This window comes from Equus przewalskii, chromosome 13 (genome assembly GCF_037783145.1).
Source record: "Equus przewalskii isolate Varuska chromosome 13, EquPr2, whole genome shotgun sequence".
NCBI classification, from domain to species: Eukaryota; Metazoa; Chordata; class Mammalia; order Perissodactyla; family Equidae; genus Equus; species Equus przewalskii.
Genome location: NC_091843.1, coordinates 35558457 through 35583248, shown reverse-complemented (window position 1 = coordinate 35583248; position 24792 = coordinate 35558457). Strand labels below are relative to the sequence as shown.

Genomic DNA, 24792 nt, shown 5'->3' with positions numbered 1-24792 from the left:
GCACTTGTCCAATGGCCTCGCAATGGATCTCTCTGCTTCTAATCCACCCAGGGCACCATGGCTACATGAGCTGCTCCAAATTCCACTTTCATTTTGTCGTCCCCCTTCACCCTCCCCAACAGAGGCCCTTCTTTAAACCCAACCACTCTTCCAGGGCAGCACTGGATCACATACCTGTCCACTTGCTGGCCTTAGACTAGATTTTAGTCACTTCTTACATTCACTCATCCATGTAACAAATATTGAGTGCCTACAACTCAATTGCGTTGTTTTAGAATCTGGGATTAGAGCAATGTACACACCCCTACTCTCAAGGAACTAGCATTCTAGTAGGAAGAGACAGACAATAAATAAATAAGAATACATTAGCGGCCGACCCTGTGGCCAAGTGGTTAAGTTCACACACTCCACTTCTGTGGCCCAGGGTTTCACTAGTTCAGATCCTGGGCATGGACATGGCACTGCTCATCAGGCCATGCTGAGGTGGCATTCCATATGGCACAAACAGAGGCAATCACAACTAGAATATACAATTATGTACTGGGGGATTTGGGGAGAAGAATTTAAAAAAAAATGGTTGGTAGGGGCTGGCCCAGTGGTGCAGCCATTAACTTCGCAGGTTCCACTTCTCAGCGGCCCAGGGTTCACCAGTTCGGATCCTGGGTGCAGACATAGTACCTCTTGGCAAAAGCCATGCTGTGGTAGGCGTCCCATGTATAAAACAGAGGAAGATGGGCATGGATGTTAGCTCAGGGCCAGTCTTCCTCAGCAAAAAGAAGAGGATTGGCAGTAGTTAGCTCAGGGCTAATCTTGCTCAGCAAAAAGAGGAGGATTGGCAGTAGTCAGCTCAGGGCTAATCTTCCTCAAAAAAAAAGGTTGGCAACAGATGTTAGCTTAGGTGCCAATCTTAAAAAGAAAAAAGAATATGTTAGCGGTGATAAGGGCTATGGAGAAAAATAAAGCAATGTAAGGAGAATAAGAAGAGTGGGGTTGGGGAGGAATGTAGGTTGGTCAGGGAAGGCCCACAAGGTACATAAGATCTGGATTGTTTCAAACAGTCACTCTGGCCATTATGTTGGAAATGGGCTATATGGGAGCAAGAGGAAGAAAGGAGACAGGAGGCCATTGCAAGAGTCCAGGCAAGAGATGATGGCGAATTGGACTAGGGTGATGGTAGTGTCAGTGATGAGAAGTGGCTGCATTTGGCATATATTCTAAAGGTAGGGCTGTCAAGATCGGCTGTGGAGCATGAGAGGGGAGTCAAAGGTGGATTGTTTCCACCAGGAGCAATGCCTGCTTGCATATACACCACAGGATCAGGCCCTGAGTCCAGGGTCTATTGATTGCATGGGTGAATGTCTTTCCTGGTTAGAGCCAGCCAAACTTCCTATGTGAAAGGTTTACCTCTTGTCTCAGAGGTAGTATAAGTATTAAGACAAATAATTGGAGTCAGACTACCAGCCCCAGCTCTGTCACTTACCAACTGTGTATCCTCAGGCAAGTTACACAATCTCTTCGAGCCTCAGTTTCCCCTTTTGGAAAAATGGGACAACAGTAGTACCTCCATCACAGGGTTGTTGGGGATACTGAGATAGTGTACATAAATAGGCCTGGCAGAGAGCCTAATACCGAGTCAAGGCTTAGAAAACACTGATGTTAAACCAGTTCTCAGTTAAAACAAGCAGACAGAAGGCTATGGAGTAAGAGTTATCTTTATTTGAATTGCAAAGTATAAATATGAACCAAGTTTGGAAATACGGGTTGTAACAGTTCAGAAATGGCACCAGAAACTTCCAGAAGGGACCATAACAGCATACTTTTGTAGTTTTGGTGAGGTGGATGGGTTTATACAAAAGCCCTCCTCATCTCCAACCTTCTTGGTAGCAATTGGTAGGTCATCAATTACCAAGAACAGTCAGCTCCAATGTTTCCTTTTTCTTTGCTAACACCTTCTCCAGATTATCCTCTGCTGCGCTGACCCCTGCATGAAGTAGCACCAGAAGAATGGCAGGAGTAAGAGAAATGTCTTGACATAAGGGAGGGTGAGTTCCCACTCTGTGGGCCTGGGGCCATGGCGGGTGAGGAGCCAGGACAGATGCAGGCATGGAAGCCCAACCTCTTCTGAGATTTGGCAGGGAGAGGACACAGGGAAACACTGATATCTCTTACACTTTGACATCAGCACCTTGGGCTTTCAAAACACAAATGGTAGACAAAATTGCCTAGGCAAGACCATGGTCCAACTCATAGAGTGGATCTGACAAAGTTAACTCCTACATCCTGACCGTACATACCTCCCCCTGTGGCGCTCTGATGGTGGAAGATCTTCAGAAATGTGGACAGACAATAGATTACTACAGATGGGTCACAGAGCCATCTCAGATCTGCGGCAGAAAAGAGTGATGCTGAGCCAGATAGTGGGGGACGCGGGGTGGAGGGCCAGGAAATTGCCAAAGTAACAGTCTAGGCACTTGAAATATTATTGTTAGATTGTTAAAAACTAAATAAATTAACATATATAGAATAAAATAAATATATAATTTAAGAGGCATTTTACAAACAAACAACAAAAAAATAGTTGTTATTCTTCCATCTGGGTAGAAGTCCCAAAATTCAGAGTTCTCAGGCTTGTGGTATTTCACAGTTAGCTCATCAATTCCAGCGCTGGAGGGTCCAAATGGCAGATCCCTTGGTGGCTACTTGAGTACATGGCTTCTCAATCTTTGTTACATTCTTCCAGTCCACAAATCTTTCCTTCTTCTTCTCCTTCTTTCTTTTTCAGTCAAAGATCCTGGAGCATATGGAATTTAACTGGCATCTTAATCCAGAAGATACATGTTTAAACAAACTTGCAGGGGTAAGTGGGGTTTGGTGGAGGGGAATCAGAAGGGTGTGAAGGTCCTTCATTCTTGCTTCCTTCTGACCCAGATCCCATTGGACATGTTCTGTTTGGCACTTCAAGGCTCTGGTATTTTGGCAAAGCAATTATGGGAAGCCTGATCTAGATGGCAACTGGGGATGAAGGAGTCTTTGTGGCAGTTGTGAAGTCCTTCCCCTCTGCAGAGTCTGCGATCAGCTTGTGTCTTGTCAGAGGTAGCAGTCCCCAGCTGATTCCTAAAGTACAGGAAGAAGGCATTTAAGCCGCATACAGTCTTAAGAAATGGAAAGACCATCTGGAGGGAGTGGAAGAACAGGGGATGAGGACAGGAGAAGCTGTCCTCTCAGGCATCTCTCTTGGGTATCCCTCTAGCAACTTTCACCCTAAGTGGAGATGAAGCACTGACAGCCTTTTTGAAAACAAGTTCTGCAATGGGACCCTGACTCCATAGCAGCCTACCCCCAAGCCCCTAGGTCAAGAGAGGAATTCAGCATGCCTTGAAACAGATCCAGGAAAGGTGGTGATGGTGAGTTTGGGCAAAGGATGGACCATTACCTTGAGCATAGTCTCTCTCAGTGGGAAGTAGTCATGCCCAACTTCACTTTCTCTTCATTTTCCACATCATAACCTCCTCTCCTATGGTACCTAAGAAAGATAAGTTTTGTGAGCAAGCTCTGCCTGCTATGTCAAGGTGCAGGTCCCAGAGCAAGTCTTTCCAAAGGACTCTGCCATGGTGGTTCTCTCCACTACTTGGAAAAGCACAGAGAGTATGGTGGCCTCTCTTCAAAGGCACAACTGGCCTAAGGGATGTCTGTCTCTAACAGCAGGCTAAAATTTGCTAAGAACTTTCACTTCATTTATATAATCCTCATAACATCCTTATGAGGTAGGTGGACAGAGATTGCAATCATTGGAAGAATATAGCCCTCAGAAAGACAGGTAACTTGGTCCAGGTCTCACAACAGATGAGTTGAAAATGGGCACATAGTGTCCTCCAATCTAGAACATAACCTGGATTAGAAGCACAGCCTGAGGTCCAGATGCCTCAGAACTGGAAGGATATACCAATAGTGTCACCATGCCTTGACTCCCAAACCACATAGTAATGCCATCAAAGAACAGAGTCAGGAAAAAGAACTGTGTGAACAGGTGGCTCCAAGGGGGGATTACTGGGCCTGCTGTGAAAAGCAAGACCTGCTATGGCCTGGCAAGTTCTGTCCTGGGCTCTACACAATGGACTCATGTCATGCCAAAGCCAGGTTCTTGGAGAACTTGTACTCACGAATGTCAGACTCCTAGCCCAGGATCTGTGGGTGTTGGAGGGCTCATGTGATCACCCAGCAGAAGACCCAGGAGGAGGAATGGAAGTGATCTGCAGAAACAGCATGCAAGGACCCCCAACACTCACCTAAACATGAGAAGCCCCACGATGACAAGCAGACAGACAGATGACAGCACCACGGCCACCACAGCCAGGATGGTTGTGTGGTCATAAGTATATAGGCGATTTTCCACCGGGAGGGTCAGCCCGTGGCACCTCTCTCCATGGTAACCTGGGTGGCAACTGGTCCAAGACAGAACAAAGCAGAGATGAGGTTAGTGGTTTGGCCTCTCTCTCTTGGCAACGGCCCATCTACGTAAGCCAAATCCCACTTCTTGTGCCCTCACCCTGTGAGTCCCTACTGTGGTCCCTGCCTTCCTCTATCCTTCTCTATTAGGAGACTCTTTAAAAGCCCCTCTGAAGGCTCTGTGGCCTTCCTCCCTCACTCCATGTCCTGCCTTCTCTACTTGCTCTGGTCCTCTGGCCTATGATTCCTGTTTCAGGCAGGGAAAAAGTGAGGGAGGACTTCAAGGTCTCGGCTAGATATGTTCCACATGTGGATGATGTATTACATACGTGTCAAGATGTTCTGTTTAAGCCAGTTAAGAGGACTTAGGCACAAGAGCTGGTGGGTTGCGTTGAGGGAATTCAGTATCACTCCCTTTAGGGAGGCCCCTCAACACTCTGACCCAGAAATAAACTCAGCCTTCTCCACCAATGCTTCCAGTGTCCAGTCCCTCTCCGCCACTGTCCAGCCTATTAATAGGTCCTGTGCCTTTGCCAGGAGTCAATTTTCTCAAGTTGCCTTCATTTAACTCCCAGCTCCCTCTGGATGCAGGACCCAACTTGAGAGCTTAACTTCAGCCTTTGGCCTCTAAATGCCGGGCTATCAGGCCTCTTTCACCACGGCACAAAGCAAACAAACCAAGATAACATCTTGCCCAGCTGTCCTGCCAGAGCATGGAAGAATGTCAGAAACAACCCTTTGACTCTTCTCACTGAAGAGATAAATCAGATGGCAACTGCCTCTTCTAACACAAAGCATTTCCTGGAAGCTCTTAGGAAGACTCGGAAATGCCTGCAGTTGAAAAAAGTACATTCTCGCGCCTTCCTTTCTCTGAGCACCCCAGAGATCTTTTGATGTAGGTGAGAGCCCCATGTTACAGAAAGGCAGAGCTGCTTTCCACACACAGCAGGGTCACACAGCAGGGCAGAGATGTGGACATGGATTATCTGACTCTGAGTTCAGTGCGCTGCCACTCACATCCAAGAATGCCCACACCCATCTAGGGGTGCAGTTGCACTGCCTGCCTGGGGACTTGAGGCCAGTAGCTGCTGAAGGAAGCACTGAGAGTTTGGTGGCCCTCTATTTAGAGCTGTGCTTCCTCTGAGAAGGAGGTTGTACACTTGGTGCCTCAGAGCAAGGCATCCCTTCTTCCTGCCGAGAGGCGCCAGAGAAATGAACCTGTTTAGACCTGGCAGCAGAGTGGCCGGGGGGTGCTGCAACCCTGCCCCTGCCTTCCTGCCCAGCACTTCTCTCTGCCCCAGCTCTTCCTGGGTGCTTGGGGGAACCACCTCACTGCAGGAAAGGAAAAGTGTAGGTCAGGCCCACTACACACACAGCAGAGCACACAGTTCCTTGCCCAGCCTCTCCATACAACTGTCCCGTCAGCCTAGGTGGGCAAAACACTGATCCCGACCCTGCCAGGACGTGGAGGAAGCTCTCAAGAGCGCCCCTGGGAAATCACCTGTGCACAGCAGTGTACAGTTTACAAGACACTCCTTATCTACTAGCTTAACTGAACCTCATAACATCCTGTCAGGCAGATTGAAAGACTAAGATGAAGAAGGGTCAGAGAAGTCAAGTGATTTGCCGAAAGTTTCATAACTAGGAAGCATCAAGGCCAAGACCAGAAACCAGTCTTGGCAGATTCCAAGTTCATGATTCTTTCCACTCTGAACAGTGGAGGTTACCCGAAGGAAACACATATCTGAGGGGGTTGATGGGTTCTTGAGGCTGTCTGACCTGCTTTCTGACTGTATTACTATTATCTTTAACTTAAATAATAAATAGCAAACATCAAAGGCTTACTATGAACCAAGTACTCCGTGCTAATTGCTTTATAATGATCATTTTATTTAATCTTAAAAATATCTTTATGCAGTAGGAGTTACTATCCCCATTTTAAAGATGAAGAGATTGAGGCTTAACTTCTGTGAGATAACTTGCCCAAGGTTACACAGCTAGTGAGTGTAGAACCAGGACTCAACCCAGCATTCTGGATGACTATGCTCTCCTGGGGAAGGGAAGCTGGAGTTCAGTCTGTTTTTCACTTCCAGCCCATCATTCAAACCCCACAGGTAGTTACTCAGATGATAGAAATAAAGCTTGGCCTCAGAGTCCTGCAATTCAGTTACATAATCCCTCCACCCCCACCCTGAGTCAAAAGGGTAATAATGTAAACATCCTAATATTACCTACTTCCCCCTCCCTTTTCAGATGACTCCCGGCTTCCCCAGGGAAGGAGAGGGGATGAGTACATTCCAAGCATCCCTGGGTGCGGGCAAGATCGTGTGTCCTGCCTAGAGCCAGCGACCCAACAAAGTGAGACATGTTCGTCCTACCCATGTCTGTGACCCATTTCAGAACTTGTATTATAACAGAAGCAAGAACCTTCTAGGTCCAGAGACATCTTCCAAACTGGTTTTCTCTGCCCTACCCCAGGAGGTGGAGGGGGAACCATTTGGTGGAGAGGACCTAGAAGACACGAGTTCCAGACAGGTTCTGCTACTGTTTCTACCCAGGTGATGTTGAGCAGTTATTTCTGAGCAGAGCTTCTGAGCTCTGGTTTTCTCACATAAAATACAGGAATGATAAAATGCCTAAAACCCCACTAGAGTGTTGTGAAGATCAAATGAGACAATATAGATAAAAACAGTTAATAAAAGGCCGAGTTTGAGATATATGTGAGTTATTATATAATCAGACTCCAAAGGGTAAGGAATGGGGCACCAAAGTCAGGTGGCGCCAAAGAGAAGGAGGCTCAACATTCCTTCTCAGCATCTGGGCAGGGAGGCCAAATGGAGCCTCCTGGCCTGTCTCTCTTCCAGCTCTGAGTCCTCCTCAGCCTAACTTCCTCCAGGTTTCCTCCAGCAACAGGAAACTTTGCAGCCAATTTCTGGGTCAGCAGCCAGTCAGGAGCCCCAGGAAACTGCTCTTTGAGGGCGACTTTTGGCTGATGACACAAAAGGGTTTTCCTGTGGATGGTGGCTGCGGAGGGCTGGCTTAGGAAGCCAGCTGGCCTCAAGCTCACCACGGCAGCCTGGACACACCCTGGCTGGCGGTTTCTGGGTCTGGAGGCAAGCAGGAGCCACAAAGGGCCCCAGATGTTGGTGCCCAGATGTCACATTCCCCCAAACCAGGAGCTCTGTATCTTCTTGCTGCCGTCTGCTCTGAGTACTAAGGGCTGGAGGCAGGCGGCAGCCAAACTAAACACAGAATCCAGCCTCTTGAAAATCTGTCTAGGAAGAAGACACAAAGTCTTCAAATCAGATTGCCATGCTCTTACGCTAGTAAAAACCTCAAGAGACCTCTAGGATAACAGCTGCCCTCTATAAAATCCTGCTCAGACTCTGTAAGGACAGACAGGGAAGAAGGACGCAAGCCAACACCTAGTACAGCCTAAGGGCATGAAAAGCATGTTGGACTGGAAGTCAGGCACCTGAGTCCCTGTCCTGTTTCCATCCACTTATTTAGCTGTTGATCTCAGGCAAATCACTTCCTACTTCCTGGCTCCAGTTTCCTCATCTTTCATGTAAAGACAGAAAGCCCTGTCTATCCAGCAGAGGGCTTTTGAGAATCTCAGGACAGTACCATATCTCCCCATCCCCTAGAAGAGCTGGCACCAAGGAGGTGCTCAACACATACCTGTTGGGCCCAATTTATATTAAATGTAAGCTGTGAAGCTCCAGGGCAAAGGAAAGAAGGCATTATTATGGTTATCATCACCATCCCTTGGGCCACCTTGGGTGCCACCTGGGCACCCTTATCTAGGTTCTCTGGGCTTAGGTGGTGGTACAGCTCAGCTCTCCAGAACCTCCTTACAAGAGTTCTCAGCTGAGCAGGAAGTCCATCCACTGGCGTCCTGGACCAGTTTGACCCAGACAGATTCCTGGCCTCAATCCATCTTGACTACCCTCAGAGTCACTGCCTCCACCCTGTGCTAATGATGCCACTTTACAAATTTAAGACAAACATTTTCTGCCTTGTCTCAAGATCTTGGGAAGGATAATATGGGGACTGTCTATGTCACTCTTAAGCAACTCCCTCCAATACCAAGATCCTGACAAGGATGTTATAGGAGAGGGGATACAAGTGACCATGGACATGGTGGGGAGTGATGAGTCTGTCTGCTAATTGCCAAATACATGGCAACTCTGCCATGTGAGATCAGATGGGGACAAGGAAGCTTTAAGAAGCTGAGGGATCTGAACCAATCACAGCAGAAAAGATGCCAGGCAGCCAGTCTTCTTGACAAGTTGGGAGACGGAGGCACCCAACAGTCTTCTGGCTCTGTCCAGAGTCTTCCCTGTCAGAGTCTGACTCCCCAGAGGGACCTCGTGCCCAGCGGAAGACAGTGGACGTTTGCAGCCTGATGTGGGTGTTGTCCTCAGGCACAGTGGTGACATTATCCCTGCCAGAGAGCATGGCAGTGCCGTCATCCCTGAGAGTTTGCCAAGGCAGCCGTTTGCTGGGCTTGGCTTGACAGGGTGGCTGGGGAACCCACAGCCCCTCCACCCACACCCCTGCCTAGGGAAGGGGTGGTGCTGCCTGACCAGGGGCTGATGCCTATTGGGTTGGGTTCCATTTCCCATTAATCTTGCACAAAAGAAGTGTTCTCCCACCCCTATGGCCAAAGGCCAATGCCCACCATGTCCTCCACCTCCTGACTCTTGCTGGAGTGAGGGAGAAGGAAGGAGAGGCTTCTCCCTGCTCCCACGATGATCACTTTCTATACAGTCCTGTCATGCCTTAGAATCAACCCATATTTGCTCATTCATGCACATATGTCCTAGTACACACACACCTGCACAGCATGTGTCCAAATGCACCTCATACCCACCTGCAGGTCTTGGGAAAGGAGGCCACAGGAGCTCCACTCCACCCAGGAAGCCCACTCTGCCATGTTTCCTACTGGCTTCTCCCATCTGGAGTAGGGCATGAGGTAGGAATGAAAGACCTGCCTTCAAGTCTACTCTCCTAGCCATACGCTCAGTTCTGAGCAAGCAGGAAATGTCCCCAAGGATGAAAGAACGTCACAAGCCCACGCCATAGGAAATTGCATCCTACGTGGGGGGAGCCCCTTCCGCTGACTAAAAATATTTCCCCTCCTCCCAACTTCCGCCCAGAGGTTGAGAAGAAACTGGGTGGAATTATGAATTCAAGGAACAATGACAACGAGGAACAGCCACGTGGCTGACAAAGAGTCTGCCGATGAGAATCAGTCCTGTGGCAGGGACACTTACATGCATGATGGAGCCCGGAGCTCCTTCACATATTTGCATTCTCCGTGGATGCAGAAGTCCTTGTATTTCCGAAGACATGGGTCTCTCTTCTTCCCTAACCCTTTGCCTTTCTTCTTTTTTTTCCCACGCTCCTCCTTGCTTGGTGTGACCAGAGCTTGTGGCTTGGATGAGAAAGCAGCTGCAGGAGAGAAGCATTCTGTTAAGTCTCTGACTCTCCCGGGGGAAAGAAGCAGAAGAGCATCTGGAAGGAGTACATACTCTTTGATCCCACCTAAAATCAGAGGGCTTGGGAAGGCCCCTTGGCTCAGTGCCTCCCAAGGGCTGAAGGAAGACTGGGCAGAACTGCCAGAAAGCGGTAGAGGAAGTAGAGGCTAACAGGGTCCCAAAGAAGGCATTTCACAAACTCAGTTTAAGAACCTCATTCCAAGAATGCTAGGTTCTGTTGAGTAACTGCAGCTGATTGGGCAACTCTACCAAACTCACCCCCACCCCACTGTCCATCCTCATCTCCTACTGCCCCACGCCCACTTGGTTCTATTTTGGCCTTAAATCAGCCTCATTTCCTGATGCTGCACTCAGTGACCCACTTGCAGGAAGACAGTGTCAGAGATAAAAATTGCTTCAGGAGAAGGTACTTGGAGGGTTTTTTGGGGGAAGGAGGCTCCTAAATAGGAACAGTGCCCATGTCCAGCTGGCCCCCTCTGGGGTACCCATTAGCACCAGGTACCATGAGCAAAGCCAGGCTTGGGGACAGCAAGCAGGCCAGCCCTGGTCAGGACCTTGCTTTATTGACTTTAAGCAAAATATTTACCCTGCTTTGTGCTTTTTGCAGCTCACCACTTCTCTCAAGGGTCCATTTACATTTATCCCCAAATGTCCTGTTTATAGCCCTCTAGGATGGGGAGTACAGTGTGTACAAGGGGTAGAAAGATGGAAAGTAAGAAACTATCCAGAAGGAACTGGAAGAACGATTCCACCTATTCTTTTCACACTTCAAAAGGGGAAAAACAACCTCACACAGACATCCAGCTGGGACTGACCACGGGCTACACGCATTAGCCCAGGGGTCTGACGCCAGTACCCTCCTCCCCTACCCCCAGCAGAAAAAAGGTGCCTGCTGTCTGTGGTTGTAGCCACATTTCTGGCAGAAGGGTGAGCATCATACATTAGACTGGAGACCTAGGATCATCAAGCTGGAAGTGACTTCAAAGAATATCATGGCTTTCCATTTTCAGATGAAAAATTTGAGATCCCAAAAGGCAGTGAACCGCTCAAGGTCATGCAGAGTTGCGATCAGAAATGCGGTCTCTGAACTCCATATCCAGTGCTTCTTCCAAATACATCAATCTGCCTCATACACCCCTGTCCTCTTCCCCGGACAAGTCCAGAGCACCTGGGATGTTGAGCCAGGAATGAAATAATGAATGGGCTCTGAAGTCAACAGACCTGTGCTCCAATTTCAGCCATGTGATCCTGGGCAAGTTGCTCAATCTCTCTGAACATCAGGGTTCTCAGTAAAAACTGGATAGCAGGACTGCCTATCTCAGAGGGTTGCTACAAGGATTAATTAACCCACCCTAACATGTTGAGTGCGTAGAACACAGTAGGCACTTAATAAATGCTAACAGTTATTTATTTTAGGTGATAGGATCCCCAGACATGAAAAACAGTCTTCGCCCAGGAAAGCCAAGAGAAGGGAAGAGAGGCAGATGCCCGTAGTCCCACGGTCCCCTCTGGTGCAGACCCGAGGCCCCTTCAGAGCTCAGAAGGTGAGGCAGATGCTCAGAGGAACCCAGTGACCAGAGCTGTGGTGAAATTGAGACAGGAGGGCCAAGTCAATCAAAGAAGGGAGGGAGAGAGTGATAGGGTGACAGCCAGGCTCCTGCCAGGGACAGGGAGCAGTGAGTCAGGTCTGCAGAGGTATGAGGAGCAGCCGTGTGGGTGGAGGGTGAGTCACAGCCCAGCTCTGCCCAGCCTAGGAGGAGAGGGCCAGGAGGATCCAGGTTGTTCAGGCCAGGGGTGACCCCAGAGAGCCCCTATGAGAGGATGAAGGGTGGGAGCCCAGACTCAGCTTGGGAGCAGACCCTTGATTTACACAAAGCAGAGACAGCACCTATGGGTAACTCTGGGTAAGGAGGGAGAACGGTGGCTGAGGAGCAGACGGGGCTAGAACAGGTGGGTATCTTTCCAAATACAGTCCTTCCGGGGCTCCAGGGGTCAGTCCCTACTCCACCCTCAAGAATTGCTGCAGGTGGCTGGGGGCAGGGAAGCAGGCAACACTGGAGGCTCTGGACTCTGCCCTGTGCCTGCACTTGGCTACAGGCACATCTGCTGGTTGGAGGATGCCACCAGGCCCTCCCTCCCTTGGAGTCTCTCTCATGGACTCAATGTGGCCAGGAAGTCTCCAGGCTTTGGTAGGATTTGTAGACACCCAGCATTCCAATACAGCTCCTTAGGGACCCAGAGCTCACCATTCATGCTGGCCTCACCTGAGGAGACCAAGAGTTCCTCATTCCTCTCTGTTTCCCCAACTTGGAGTCAGGTGGACAGAGGAGACTAACTGCATACCTACCATGTGCCTAGCATCTCCAGGTCTGTTACCTTATTTTATACAGAATAGTCACTTGATGTGAGAATTAGGACTTGCCCCATTTTTACATTTTACATAGAACTCAGAGAAACCTTGTTCCTATCACCCAGCTTACGTCAGAGTAATGTACCCACTCCAGACACCTTGCCTGTCTCAGTACGCACCAAAGTACCCAGAAGGACAGCAACTCAGCATGAGACCCAAGGGCAAGAAAGACAGAAGGACCCATATTCCAGGATCTCCCAGTACGCTTGTCAGGCAGAGCAGCTTTTCTTGAAATCCTTCATGAATACCCCCAACCCACACGTGTGCCCAAACAGCACGAATCCCGGATCATCTTATTCTGCAACTGCCCACCAGGGTCTGAGGATGGACAGCCCCCACACCCACCTCTGAAAAGGTCCAGGTCTGCTCCTTGCAAGTCTGGGACTTCCCCGCCCCGGTCTCCTCCCGGAGGCAGCAGCTGGTCTGTAGATTCAGTGGGAGAGTCCAGGTTGCTGGTTCCAGCCGCCAGCCCTCTCCGAAGCCGTTCCAGGCTCTCTCCGGTCACCAACGCCGAGAGCACTGCAGGCGAGGGGCGAGGCCGCATCAGACCCCCCGCCCAGACCCCTGGTCGCCACGCACCGATGCCGGAGCCCGCCTGTCAGAGAACACGGGCCCCACCAAGTGGCCCGCGCTGGGGGCGCTGCAGCGACCTTCCCCCTGTGCCCCCAGCACAGCGTCCCCATCCCCCCTACCTCCGGGGGCGTCTGCAGCCCTCTTACCTGCAGCCACAAGGAGCTTCAGCACCACCAACGGCAGCAGCTTCATCGTCCCGGACTCGGCGGAGGCAGCGAGGCAGCAATCACTTTCGAGGCGGCGGCCCCTGGGCGCTGGCACTAGAGCTGGGGCGGGCGGAGTGCAGGCGATTCCTCCGGGCACGATCTGATGCCGGCCTCTGGGTGCAAGCCTGGCTGGGACCTGCGCGGAGCTGTCGGTGCTGGGCGTGTGTCTGTTCACTCCGTCCGTCCGTCGGTCCGCCCGCCTGAGCCCTGGCGCCTGTGTCAGGCAGACTAGCCGCGTGCCGCGCGCAGCTCCCTCAGTCGACTGAGCGCTCCTCGGCGCGCGGCCGGGGATAAGGCTCCCGGAGGCGCTGAAGCCCCGCCCCGGCCCGCGCCGCCCCATCCCCCTCCCGCGCCGGGAAGCTCGCCCGGCTCCCGGCGCCGCGGCGCAGCCCCCAACTCCGGGGGCGCGGCGGGGGAAGGGGGCGGGAGTACGGGGCGGCGCTCTCATATTTTGGGACCAGGCCAGCGCAGCAGTGGCCTGTCTGTGGGTAGGGCTGCTGACCGGCAGGTGGCGGGGACCAGTTCCTACCTTTCTCCAAACGCTTGTCGCGCTGCAGCCTTGTGACTGCTGAACTGAGCTCTGTCCTTGGACACCCCTGGTTCCCTCCCCTCTTCTAGGCCTGGTTCCTCGGGCTATCCCTGCTCCAAACCAGGGATCTCCACCCTTGTCACCTTCTAAGCAGAAGCCTACTTCTTTGCCTACCAACACAGCAAGAAGTAAATAATAATTAACTCATTTATCATTTAAAAATTAGACACATGAATGCCAGCAGGTCTCAAGAGCCCAAAGTAACCAGAGTTGCAATTGCAGGCACCTGGTATCAATTCAGCAAAAGCAAAGAAGTTAGTATTCCTGCAGCCACAAGTGGCTTCCCTTCATTTTTCCCCCAGGGGACATAGTATCCATTAGGATGTTTAAACTGTGAATTATAATTCCTAGGCTTCTGGGATTACAGAGACACAGGTTGTGAAACAAGCCTCACACTTTTTCTTGCCTTTGAACATCAGCTTCCTCTCCAACATAAAAACTGAGCCCCTCTACCACAGGACCCAGCTGGCTGGCCTAGGTTGCTATGTTCAACGGATGCCTGGAGATTGACGTGTTTCTCTTCCAACCTATGTATTTTCACAGGGGTCTTCTGGAGTCAATGTCCTGACCCAAAGAAATGACTCTCTCAGTGGGTATTTCAGCTCCCAGGGACGTGCTGGGGAGGGAGTTGTATGACACAGGGCTGGGTTGGCATTCAGAGCCCTCAAATTGTGCCAGATAGAGCCGCTTGCCTGATTCAGCCCATGCGTAGGGATAAAAACAGGCCTGCTATTTATACACAGTCTATCCCACTGTCCCTCCCCATCCCCACTTTTGCAGGGGTCAGTCGAGCTCTGCCTTTTTTTTTTTTTGAGGAAGATTAGCCCTGAGCTAACATCTGCTGCCAATCCTCCTCTTTTTGCTGAGGAAGACTGGCCCTGAGCTAACATCCGTGCCCATCTTCCTCTACTTTATATGTGGGATGCCTGCCACAGCATGGCTTGCCAAGCGGTGCCATGTCTGCACCCGGGATCCGAACCGGTGAACCCCAGGCTGCCAAAGCAGAATGTGCGAACTTAACCACTGTGACACAGGCCGGCCCCAAGGTCTGCCTTTTTAACTTGCCCCCAGCGACCCTTCCCAGGCCTAGGTTTCCAGAGTGCACTGGAATCACTACAGACCTAAGCAGGAATCCTGACTTTGCTACTTTACCGTGTAGCCTCGGACAAGACATTTAATCTCACTGAGCTTCAGTTTCCACATCTCTCAAATGGGAGTGACAATAATAATAATGCCTACTTTGTAGAGAGCTTTTTGAAGACCGAATGAGGGTCTTAAACATACAAAGCTGTTAGTACAGTGCCAGGAACATTATAAGCTCTCAGTGAGTGTGACCTAGTGTTATTATTATCACTAAGCATTCTCCCTTGACCACTCCATTCCCTCAGAGGCCTCTTTTCTCCACCTTCCCCACAGGTCTGAGGCTCCATGTTGTGGTTGGGCTAGTTTCAGGCGGAAGCTCACCTGTCACCTACTTGGCCAAGCACCACTGTGAGATTGTTCCTTTGGGTGATCAGTTTCGGGCCTAAGACCTCAGCGGATGGTCACCACCCAGGCCACGCCTTTGTTCTCCCTCAGCAGCTGCCTGACCACCTGCTTCCACAAAACAAAGCCACCTTGGGGTCATGGCTTTCCCCAGGGGAGGGTGTAGGGAGACACTTCCTGACACACAGCCAAGTCACTCCTTCCCCCCCACCCACCGCCAGGTTCACACCCTACTCTCCTGTCCCAGCCTGCCTCTCCCTTCCCGTGCTCTGTCCTTCCGCCTTCTCACCCCCACATCAGTCTTAGCCCCATTCATGGGGCAATCCCAAGCTTTCATCACACCTGGGAGCCTCACCCCAGCTAAGTTTGTGTGTCAGCCAGGTTTTACGGGAAGGGCCTGGAAAAAGAAGACAAAAGGCCTGGAATCGTTTTGGGACAGTCACTTCCCCTCTCAGAACCTTGAGTGTATGTCCTCTGACCGAAAAAAGGAATCATAATTCATGCTGGGGCAACCTCATTAACTCATTTATTCCACAAACATTCACTGAATGCTTTTCAGGCACTAGAGACACAGCAATAAACACGACAGCCAAGGATATGCTTTCACGGAGCTTACATTCCACAGTAGAGGAGACGGGTAACAGGTTAAGTAATTAAGAAGGAAAAATAGATCCTATGATGACAATTGTGAAAATGAAAGTTAAAATACAATGATATACTATAGGAGGATGTGTCCCAGTGCCTGGGATGACACTTTAGGTTTGGTGAATGATTAGCAAAGGCCTCTCTGAGCATGTGACACATAAGCTGAGGCCTGAATAAGAAGGAGGAACCAGACTTGTGATCATCCATTGCAAAAACATTCAAAGCCATGCAAACAGTGCAAAAGCTCTGAGCATTGAGCATCAAGTTTGGAGCATTCAGGGAAGAGCAAGAAGGCCAGAAGGGAAGGAGGGATATGAAATAACATTGAAGCAAAGGATAGGGACAGACAGCTGAGGACCTTACAAGTCGAGGTAGGTGCTGGATTTTATTCCTTATCACTGTGAGCATCAAATAAGATGTTGATGGGAAAGCACAGCTATGCAGGATTCTTTCACGTCCTCCCCTCCTCCTACCCAGGCCTCCTCCACCTGCTGCCTGGCTATCAAGTGCCAGGGACATACTCCTAAGGAAGCAGAGTCCAAACAGGCCACTCTGCTTTCCCTGACTATCTATTGACCATGAGCAAACTGAGGCTTGGAGAGTTACTGGCCCTGGGCCACCAGTGAGTCACAAGGGGGCAAATCCAGACCAGAAGCCCTGTCATCCTGCTTCCTAGCCCTGTGCTGTGTTCCAGGCTCCATGGGACACTGAGTGCCACTGACTCACTGCTGGGCCAAACAGACCTTGATTGGAGGAGAGCACTCAAAAGCCAGTGGGAAGGAGCTGGGAGAAAGTGGTGCTGGTGGTGACAAGAAATGGGAGAAGGGGATTTGTAGAGGGGACCAACCTAAGTCCCTTCCCTACTGAGGCTGAGATGTCTACACGAGCAGTTGGTTCTCCCAAACCTGGCTGTGCATCAGAATTATCTGGGAATTTATTAAAGATAAAAAGGTCCAAGCCCCACCCTGGTGCTCCTAATTCAAAACCTCCTGGGGTGGGGCCCAAGCACTTACACCTTTGGTGGGTAATTCTGACATCAGCCAGGTTCAGAAGCACTGGTCTACATAATTAACCAGGATAATGTGTCAAGCATTGAACAAAATCTGAACCTCTGAGGCAGAGGCAGAGTACCTTTAAGTAATGACACTTCTCATGTGCTCAACACTCCACATGCATTATCTTGTGTGATCCTCACAACAGCCCTAAGACTAGACACTCCTCCCCATTTTCTTTTCTTTTTTCTTTGCTGAGGAAGCTTTGCCCTGAGCCAACATCTGTTGTCAATCTTCCTCTTTTTTGGCTTGAGGAAGATTAGCCCTGATCTAACGTCTGTGCCAGTCTTCCTCTGTTTTGTATGTGGGTTGCTGCCACAGCATGGCTGATGAGTGGTGTAGGTCCGTACCCAGGATCCGAACCTGTGAACCTGGGCTGCCAAAGCAGAGCACACCAAACTTAACCACGATGCCACGGGACCAGCCCCCACTCCTCTCTATTTTAAAGATTTGAAGCTAAAAGAGGTGAGAAACAGTCCAACATCACCTAGCTAGTGAGACTCTCAGCCTCAATTTATATCCTCTCTTTTTCCTGGACCTGTGCTCTTAAGCTCAACACTCCCCTGAATAAATGGGTGAAACCATGGCAGCCCTCTCCCTGCTTCTATGGACAGTAACATCATCAGCTTCACTGAAGCTCAGTGCTCCTTCTATCCTGGGGGGTGATGATTGGAACCTCTGCCTCATAGGCTGGAAGGAGGATTAGGCAAGGGCAGCAGGGCAGCTAGTGAAATGGGTACACTTTCGGGACCCATGGTTCACTTTCGGGAACCCTGGGTTCAAATGTTGGTTCTGCTATTTTTTTAGCTTTCTATCTTTGGACACATTAGTTTCTCTGACCTACAGTTTACTTATCTGCAAAATGGGGATAATAATAGCAGTTATTATCATAGGGCTCTTGTGATGATTAAATCAGATCATTTGTATAAAGTAAAGTGTGATGCCTGGCCCATAAGAGGTGCTTACTCAGTGACAGCTACTATTAAGAACATATGCTTGCTTGCTTGCTTCCTTCCTTCCTCCCTCTCTTCCTCTCTCCCTTTCTCGCTCCCTCTCTCCTTCCTTCAAGTGGGAACTTAAATAAGGTGCTGCTTTATCCTAGACCAGCCATCCTCAGAGCTGAAGTGGTCCCTTTCTACCGGGAGATGGTGGATCTGCAAGGCCTCTTGGAGTTTTGGAAACCTCCACCCAAGAAAGCAAACCTGGCTCAGAACTCAGAGAGAAGCATGTGCTCCCTGCGGGAGGAAATTCAGCTGCCTTTCCCTTCCACTCTGACTAGCAGAAGTGAGTCTTAAGCAGACCCAGAGCTTTGCTGACTGTGGGGAGGGAAAAAGGAGGAGAGCCTCCACTGGGGGTGCTTCTCTCACCGGGTGGCCATGAGCTGAGAGTTACCCAAACTCGTAAGTTCAGGGTAAGGCATCATTGCTCCTTGCCCCAGGCTGGCTTCTCTCAACCCTGCTCTCTATCCCCATCGGAACCAGCTGATCAGGCAGTTGGGGGATGCTGCTGGATTTGAACTCAAGACTGCACTTTGGAGTCCCCTTGCACATCCTATGCTGACTGGAATAGTGCTAGATAATGCTTCATGCATACCCAGGAAAGGACGGGCTCCCATGTCTCATTGCCTGGGGTCAGGATCCATTTGAATAGGATGAAGAATAGGAATGAATGAGGTGGGGAGGGGGTTTAGGGGGTCATGAGTCCCTGTCATCCCCAGAAGATGTTGAGGAAGAGACATTTATAACGTGCTTGGCTCAGGCCTGGTTTCCAAGCTACCCTCCTCCATTTCTGGGCCCATTTCTGTGACTTTGAGAGATTAACATCTCCAGTCCCATCACTTTGCCACTTCGGCCATCCCCTAGCATGGATGGCTATCTGTCAGCAGGGAGGGGGCAAGTGACTCCTCACTCATCCATCACACAACCCACCTCCCTCTTCCAGCCTCAGGTTCCTTATGTGTAAAATGAGGGGTTGAAACAATTGTTCTGTTTTCAGGCACTGGCCAGTGACATCCATCCTGTGTTGTTTGCAGTCATGCTGCTGTCAGAGGCTTACTGAGACATTCTGTGACAATCAACAGTGCATGATCTACAGGGCATGATAACCTTTGTCTCTGTGCCTCAGCTTCTTCATCTATAAATGGAGAGAAAACCTACTTAGGGGTTCTTGTGACAATTGAAGGAGATAGCATCTCTGAAAGTGTCTGGCAAAATGGGAAGCTCTATATAAATGGGCCAATACTATTATTAACTTCTCCAGGGCTCAACCTTGGAATGAGATCACATCATATCCTGTACCAGCAATGTATAAGTTTGATCACAGAGCTGGAATTTAACAATTTAACGTTATCCATTTACTCTCTGATAATTGAGGGTTGATCTAAGTCGGTGGTTCACAAAGGAGGATATACTGCCCCCTAGGGGGTTTTCTAGGAATCTATGCGGGAGTTTTTGGTTGTCAATGGAGAGCCTCAGGCATTTGGGGGAAAAGCTGTCAGGCCCACACAATTAAAGTTGCCCCACATTCCACACTGCTTTTGAGTGTCCTGCCAGACATTCGTATGGGTAAAAAACTCGATTATAATTACTTGAGCCTCAAATAATCTCTAATTTACACAAGCGTATAAAAAGAATGTTTGCACTTTTTCCAGGAATGAAATTAGTATGAATTGTTCACTTTGGTGGTATCCGAGTTGCCAAACGACACACCTATATCAGTCAGTATTTGTAGTTGTCATATTCAAGGTAAATCTGTATGGGTGCAAGCAACGGGCTACTTCACTGAGATTTCTAGAGCAGTTGTATCTGCACATTCAAATAATATTTTATTTTTAATCACTTTCTCTTTCATATTAATCAGAGTATTGACTTTCTTTACAGAGTAAATGTGCAGATAGGCTATTATCTGTGAACTTCTCTTCCGGATAGTAAAGGGGTGTTAACAACATATTTTTTATAAAAAGGAAATATTGCTTCTGAAAGGGTTGAGAACCACTAAGATATTTGCATGAAAAGCCCTCCTTTATCCTTGGTAAAAGTGCTCTTCTGGATACTAGTACATATAGGTCCCTGGCCAGAGCCTGCATAAGGTGTAATAAATTCCCCTCGTAGTCGAGGGTTAGGAAAGTTGGCTCATGACTATCTGGTATAGGTATTCCTTTTATCAGATAATGACGGGTGTGGAATTTGTATGTTCCCTTTCGGCATCCCCTACCAGGAAGCTCACGGTTAAGTTTTGGTGCTAGGTTTCACTGATTAACCCTAGCCCAGCATTTTTTTTTTTAATAATTTTTTAAAAGATTTTATTTTTCCTTTTTCTCCCCAAAGCCCCCCGGTACATAGTTGTATATTTTTAGTTGTGGGTCCTTCTAGTTGTGGCATGTGGGAGGCCGCCTCAGCATGGCTTGATGAGCAGTGCCATGTCCATGCGCAGGATCCGAACTGGTGAAACCCCAGGCCATCTAAGCAGAGCGTGTGAACTTAACCACTTGGCCAGGGGCTGGCCCCCTAGCTCAGCATTTTGAGGACAATTATTTCTTTCTTCTTCAATTTGATTTCACTATGGGGCTCTTTAATCATTCTTTAAATATTTACTTGTTTCTATGTCTCTTGTTCTTTTTAAATCTTTTCTTTTCTTTCCTTTTCTTTGAGGAAGATTAGCCCTGAGCTATCTGCATCTGCTGCCAATCCTCCTCTTTTTGCTGAGGAAGACTGGCCCTGAGCTAACATCTGTGCCCATCTTCCTCTACTTTATATGTGGGACGCCTATGACAGCATGGCTTGCCAAGTGGTGCCATGTCTGCACCTGGGATCCGAACCTGTGAACCCGGGCCGCCGAAGCGGAACGTGCGAACTTAAGTGCTGTGCCACCAGGCCAGCCCTAAATCTTTTCCAGAAGTAAAGGGAGCATAAATAATTAGTGTGAAATTCAAAAATCACGTACCTGCAGTTGCCTTCCCAACATTCCTGAGTCTGGAAGTCTAGGTCAGAGGTGCCTGGAAAGCTTGAGGCAGAGCAGATTATGGCCAGCTCAGGTGGTTTTGCTCTGCGGACTTGATCTCTCTGATAACTCTGCCTCTTCCCCTTAAAGGCCCTCACCCCTCCACTCCAGATGGGGTGTGGGCATTGTGAGGAGAGGAAGCAGGCTCCAGCTCAGGACCCACTCCAAGTCTTGGCTGGATCTCCGTGGTCTGGCGTGAGAGAAGGGCACCCCAGTTCCAGGATCAGAGAAGCCTAAAGCTCCAACTGGAGAGATTCTCCCTCCACAGACACTCCTCTAGCATCTTGTCTAAATTCCTCAGAGCAGAGGCTCTGAAGCTCAGGCTGAGGCATGCCACTGACCCCTTTCAGAACTCTGGGTCCACTGGCCCCTAACTCCGACCTTGAGTGGGATACCTTTCTGAGCTTCAGTTTCCTCATCCAGAAATGGGAATGATATCCACCTCAAAGAGCTATCATGAAGACTCACTGAGATAACCTGCGAGGTGCTAAGGCTTAGAACACAGCAAGCACTCAAAGCCAGCAGTTGCTGCCCATCCCGTCCCATCCCATCCCTTACTGGATTGGTATCACCCATAGGCCTGTCTGTCATCCCCAGATAGGAGCTCCTGGAGACAAGAGTGGGCATTAAATTTCAGCTCCTCACTTATAAGCTCAGTGACTATGGCAAATTGCTTAACCTCTCTGATATAGTGAAGTGGGAATAATGAAATGTACCTCAAATTTGTGGTATGAGTAAAATTATTAACAATAAGGTTATTTTTGGGTAAGAGCATTATGAACAACTTATTATGTTATTTTCACTCTATGGGCATTTTCTGTGTTTTTCAATAATAAATATGAACTATTTATGTATTTTAAGTCACTTTTCAAGACATGCTTTTTCTAAAATAAATACTTAAATTTATTGAGTGCTCACTACACTCTAGGCATTACCATAAGCACTTTACATATATTATCTCATTGAATTCTGACAACAGTCCTCTGAGGAAGATAGCATTTTCACCTCCATTTCATAGATGAGAAAACCAAGGCTTACGGAGGATGAGCAATTGCCCAGCTTGTTGTAAGTGAATCTATATACATGATAAAATGTCATAAAACTTTACAGACACATACACGCACACACAAATGAGTACATGTAGGAACTGGTGAAATCTGAATAAGGCCTGTAGTCCAGTTAACAGTATTGCACAGTATTGCACATGTCATTTTCCTGGTTTTGATATTGATTTGAATATTGTCATGTAAGATGTTACCATTGGGGGAAGCTGGATGAAAAAAAACAGCCAAAGATCTTTCTGTACTTTTCCTGCAACTTCTTTCATATTTCTTCTATAATTAGATTCACATAAACAGTTTTTTTTAATTTTTTTTTTTTTTTTTGAGGAAGATTAGCCCTGAGCCAACTACTGCCAATCCTCCTCTTTTTGCTGAGGAAGCCTGGTCCTGAGCTAACATCTGTGCCCATCTTCCTCTACTTTGTATGTGGGACGCCTACCATAGTATGGCATGCCAAGCGGTGCCATGTTTGCACCCAGGATCCAAACCAGTGAACCCTGGGCCGCCAAAGTGGAATATACTCACTTAACCGCTGTACCACCGGGCTGGCCCAAAAACTTTTAATTTTTGAAAAGTTTTTATTTAACTTATTTTTTTAAAACTATTTATTTAAGGCCCAGGGCTGCTCACCCACACAGCACAACTCCACCAGGTCCTGTCTGGGAGACTGCTGGGACCCACAAGAGACCTGTGGTTCCTACTCATGTCCCTCACCAACCTGCCCAGCTCAGGGCACTCAGGGCCCAGATGGTGGCAGTGGGACATGGGGAGAGTGGAGGCATAGTGGCTCTAGTGCAGGCAGCCTTGAGAGCCAGGGTAACTGGGGCCACAAAGAGGGCAAGGGTAGACCCCCTGAACTTTGGCAGGAGTGGGGGTGGGAAAGGAAGAGGTGTGTGTGAGGGGTTATTCCATGCTCTTGTCCCCCTCAGGCTCCCTTGAGTCACTTTCCCCCGAGGTTGGGGCACATTCTTGAAGTGGATGGTCACAGGGATTCCCAGCCTCTCAGGCCCTAGGCCAGTTTCTATTCCTCCTGGAACTGAAACCAACTCCCCCCCTCAGACAGCACCCAGTTCCCGACTGGTAATAATATAGTGACTTGCTCCTCTAATTCCTGCCCTTGGGATCTCCTTGGACTTGGGTGAGTCTCTCTTAAGTCCAGACCTGGGGTTGGTGGGTAGGGCCAGCCTGAGTCCCCGTTTCTCAGGGAGGAGATGGGTCCCAGGTATCTAGTCGAGGGTTTGACCCACATTCAGATAGCCTGATTGGCCCTCTCCCTCCATTCCTGTTGTGCTCCCCCAACACCCTATCTCGCCGGGCCAGTCCGCGATGGGCCAGAGCAAAGCAGAGGATCAAGGACCCCTCCTTGCGACATCTCGCCATCTCTGCGCCCTGGAGGGTCAGCGGGGGAAACAAACCCCACCGCTCGGTCCACGGGGAGCAGCGCCCTCGTGTGGCCTCCAGGAGAAGTGCAGCTCATTTCCCAGCCCCTCCCTTTCTATGCGCTCGTTGACAAGTATTTATTGAGTGCCATTAGGTGCTCTAGGGGCAGCGGTGAAGAATATAGATAAAATACTTGCTCCGTGGACGGTACATTCCAGTGTGTGTGTGTGTGTGTGTGTGTGTGTGTGTGTGTGTGTGGAGGGGCAGACAGTAAATGATAAACAATTAAATAAATGAGGCAGTTACTAGTAGTGATAACTGCTAGGAAGAAAATAGAGAAATGTGATGGAAAGTGGCCCAAGTGGACACTTAGGACTGAATGGGAAAGGAAGGTTTCCTTGAGTAGGTAACGTCTGAGATGAGACCTAGGTGACAGTCACGTGAAGATCTGGGGGGAAAGCTTTCCTTGCAAAGAGAACAGCTTAAGACCCTCAGGCAGAAACAGGCTTTGCTTTACAGATCAAGGAAAGAAGTGAGCAAGGAGAGAAGGGTTGAGATGTGGTCAGGGAGGCCAGCTTTGGCCAGGCTATAGATCTTCTAGGCCATGACAGTTTGACTTTTCTTCTAGGAGTAATGGGAATGTATTGGGTGAGTTTTGAGCAAAAGAGTAATGTGGCTCGACTGCCTTTTAAAAGGACCCCTATGGCTGCTGTGTGGAGAAAGGACTTTGGGCAACGAAGGAGGAGCGGAAGCAGGGAGATTATTGCAAGAGATTATAAAGCTATTGACATGATTTAGGTGAGAAATTATGGTGGCCTGGATCAGGGTAGTGGTGTTGGAGGTGGGGCAATGTGGTTGGATGCTAACTATATTTTGAAGGTAGAGCCAACAGGACTTGCTAACAGACCACATTCTCCTTTGCTCATTTAGCTCTAGGAACTCCTTCACAGCCACCCTCGGTGGCTCCTCCATCCTCGCTGGGGGCTGAATTAGAGGGGCAGACCCCAAGGATACAGCTGAATTGGGGAGTTTCCAAATGATGTTGGCAAAGGAATTTAAGACTCAGGCATTGTGTTCTCCATGAACTGCCTCCCCTTTCCATCATTAGCCCATCCAATGGTCAGAGCCTCTGACACTGTCTCTCTTATCCTGCCTGGTTTCTTTAGACCTAGTTGTTTATCAGGTCTCTGTTTGTCCAAATGGATGCCCTTAGGGTGTGATGGTGATACCCCAAACAGTCCTGGCTGTTTGGTGTTTGTATTTGATACAGAGTAGGGGGCAGCATAATCTGGGGGAGTTAGTCCTCAGACCCAGGCCAGCAGCTTACTCCTGTTTATTTACACAAAACACAGTGGGATCAGACCTGATCCCACAGGAAATGCACACAACACTTTTGCCCCAGGTTGAGCATTTCTGGAGAGCCTGGGAAAGTTCAGGCTGGC

At 49.2% G+C, this 24792-nt stretch overlaps 1 protein-coding gene across 1 annotated transcript; it reads right to left on the bottom strand.

The window, feature by feature from the left end:
* Nucleotides 1-1694: 1694 nt before the first annotated feature.
* On the bottom strand, nucleotides 1695-13540 carry HBEGF (heparin binding EGF like growth factor). The gene is made up of 6 exons (XM_008515561.2): nucleotides 13080-13540; nucleotides 12706-12879; nucleotides 9726-9903; nucleotides 4287-4442; nucleotides 3434-3523; nucleotides 1695-3114 (listed from the first exon to the last, which is right to left on the bottom strand). The coding sequence occupies exons 1-5, from the start codon at nucleotides 13477-13479 to the stop codon at nucleotides 3451-3453; spliced, it is 981 nt and encodes a 326-aa protein (XP_008513783.2). The 5' UTR covers nucleotides 13480-13540; the 3' UTR covers nucleotides 1695-3114; nucleotides 3434-3450.
* Between the last annotated feature and the right edge of the window lie 11252 nt (nucleotides 13541-24792).

Bases quoted from the DNA above. Each gene is read 5' to 3' on its own strand.
- HBEGF (XM_008515561.2), bottom strand. From the start codon at position 13,479: ATGGGGCGGCGCGGGCCGGGGCGGGGCTTCAGCGCCTCCGGGAGCCTT. The intron at 12,880-13,079 runs GTAAGAGGGCTG...CCTCGCCTGCAG, and splicing joins GAAGCTCCTTGTGGCTGCAG to TGCTCTCGGCGTTGGTGACC. The intron at 9,904-12,705 runs GTGGGTGTGGGG...TCTCTCCTGCAG, and splicing joins AGACCTGGACCTTTTCAGAG to CTGCTTTCTCATCCAAGCCA.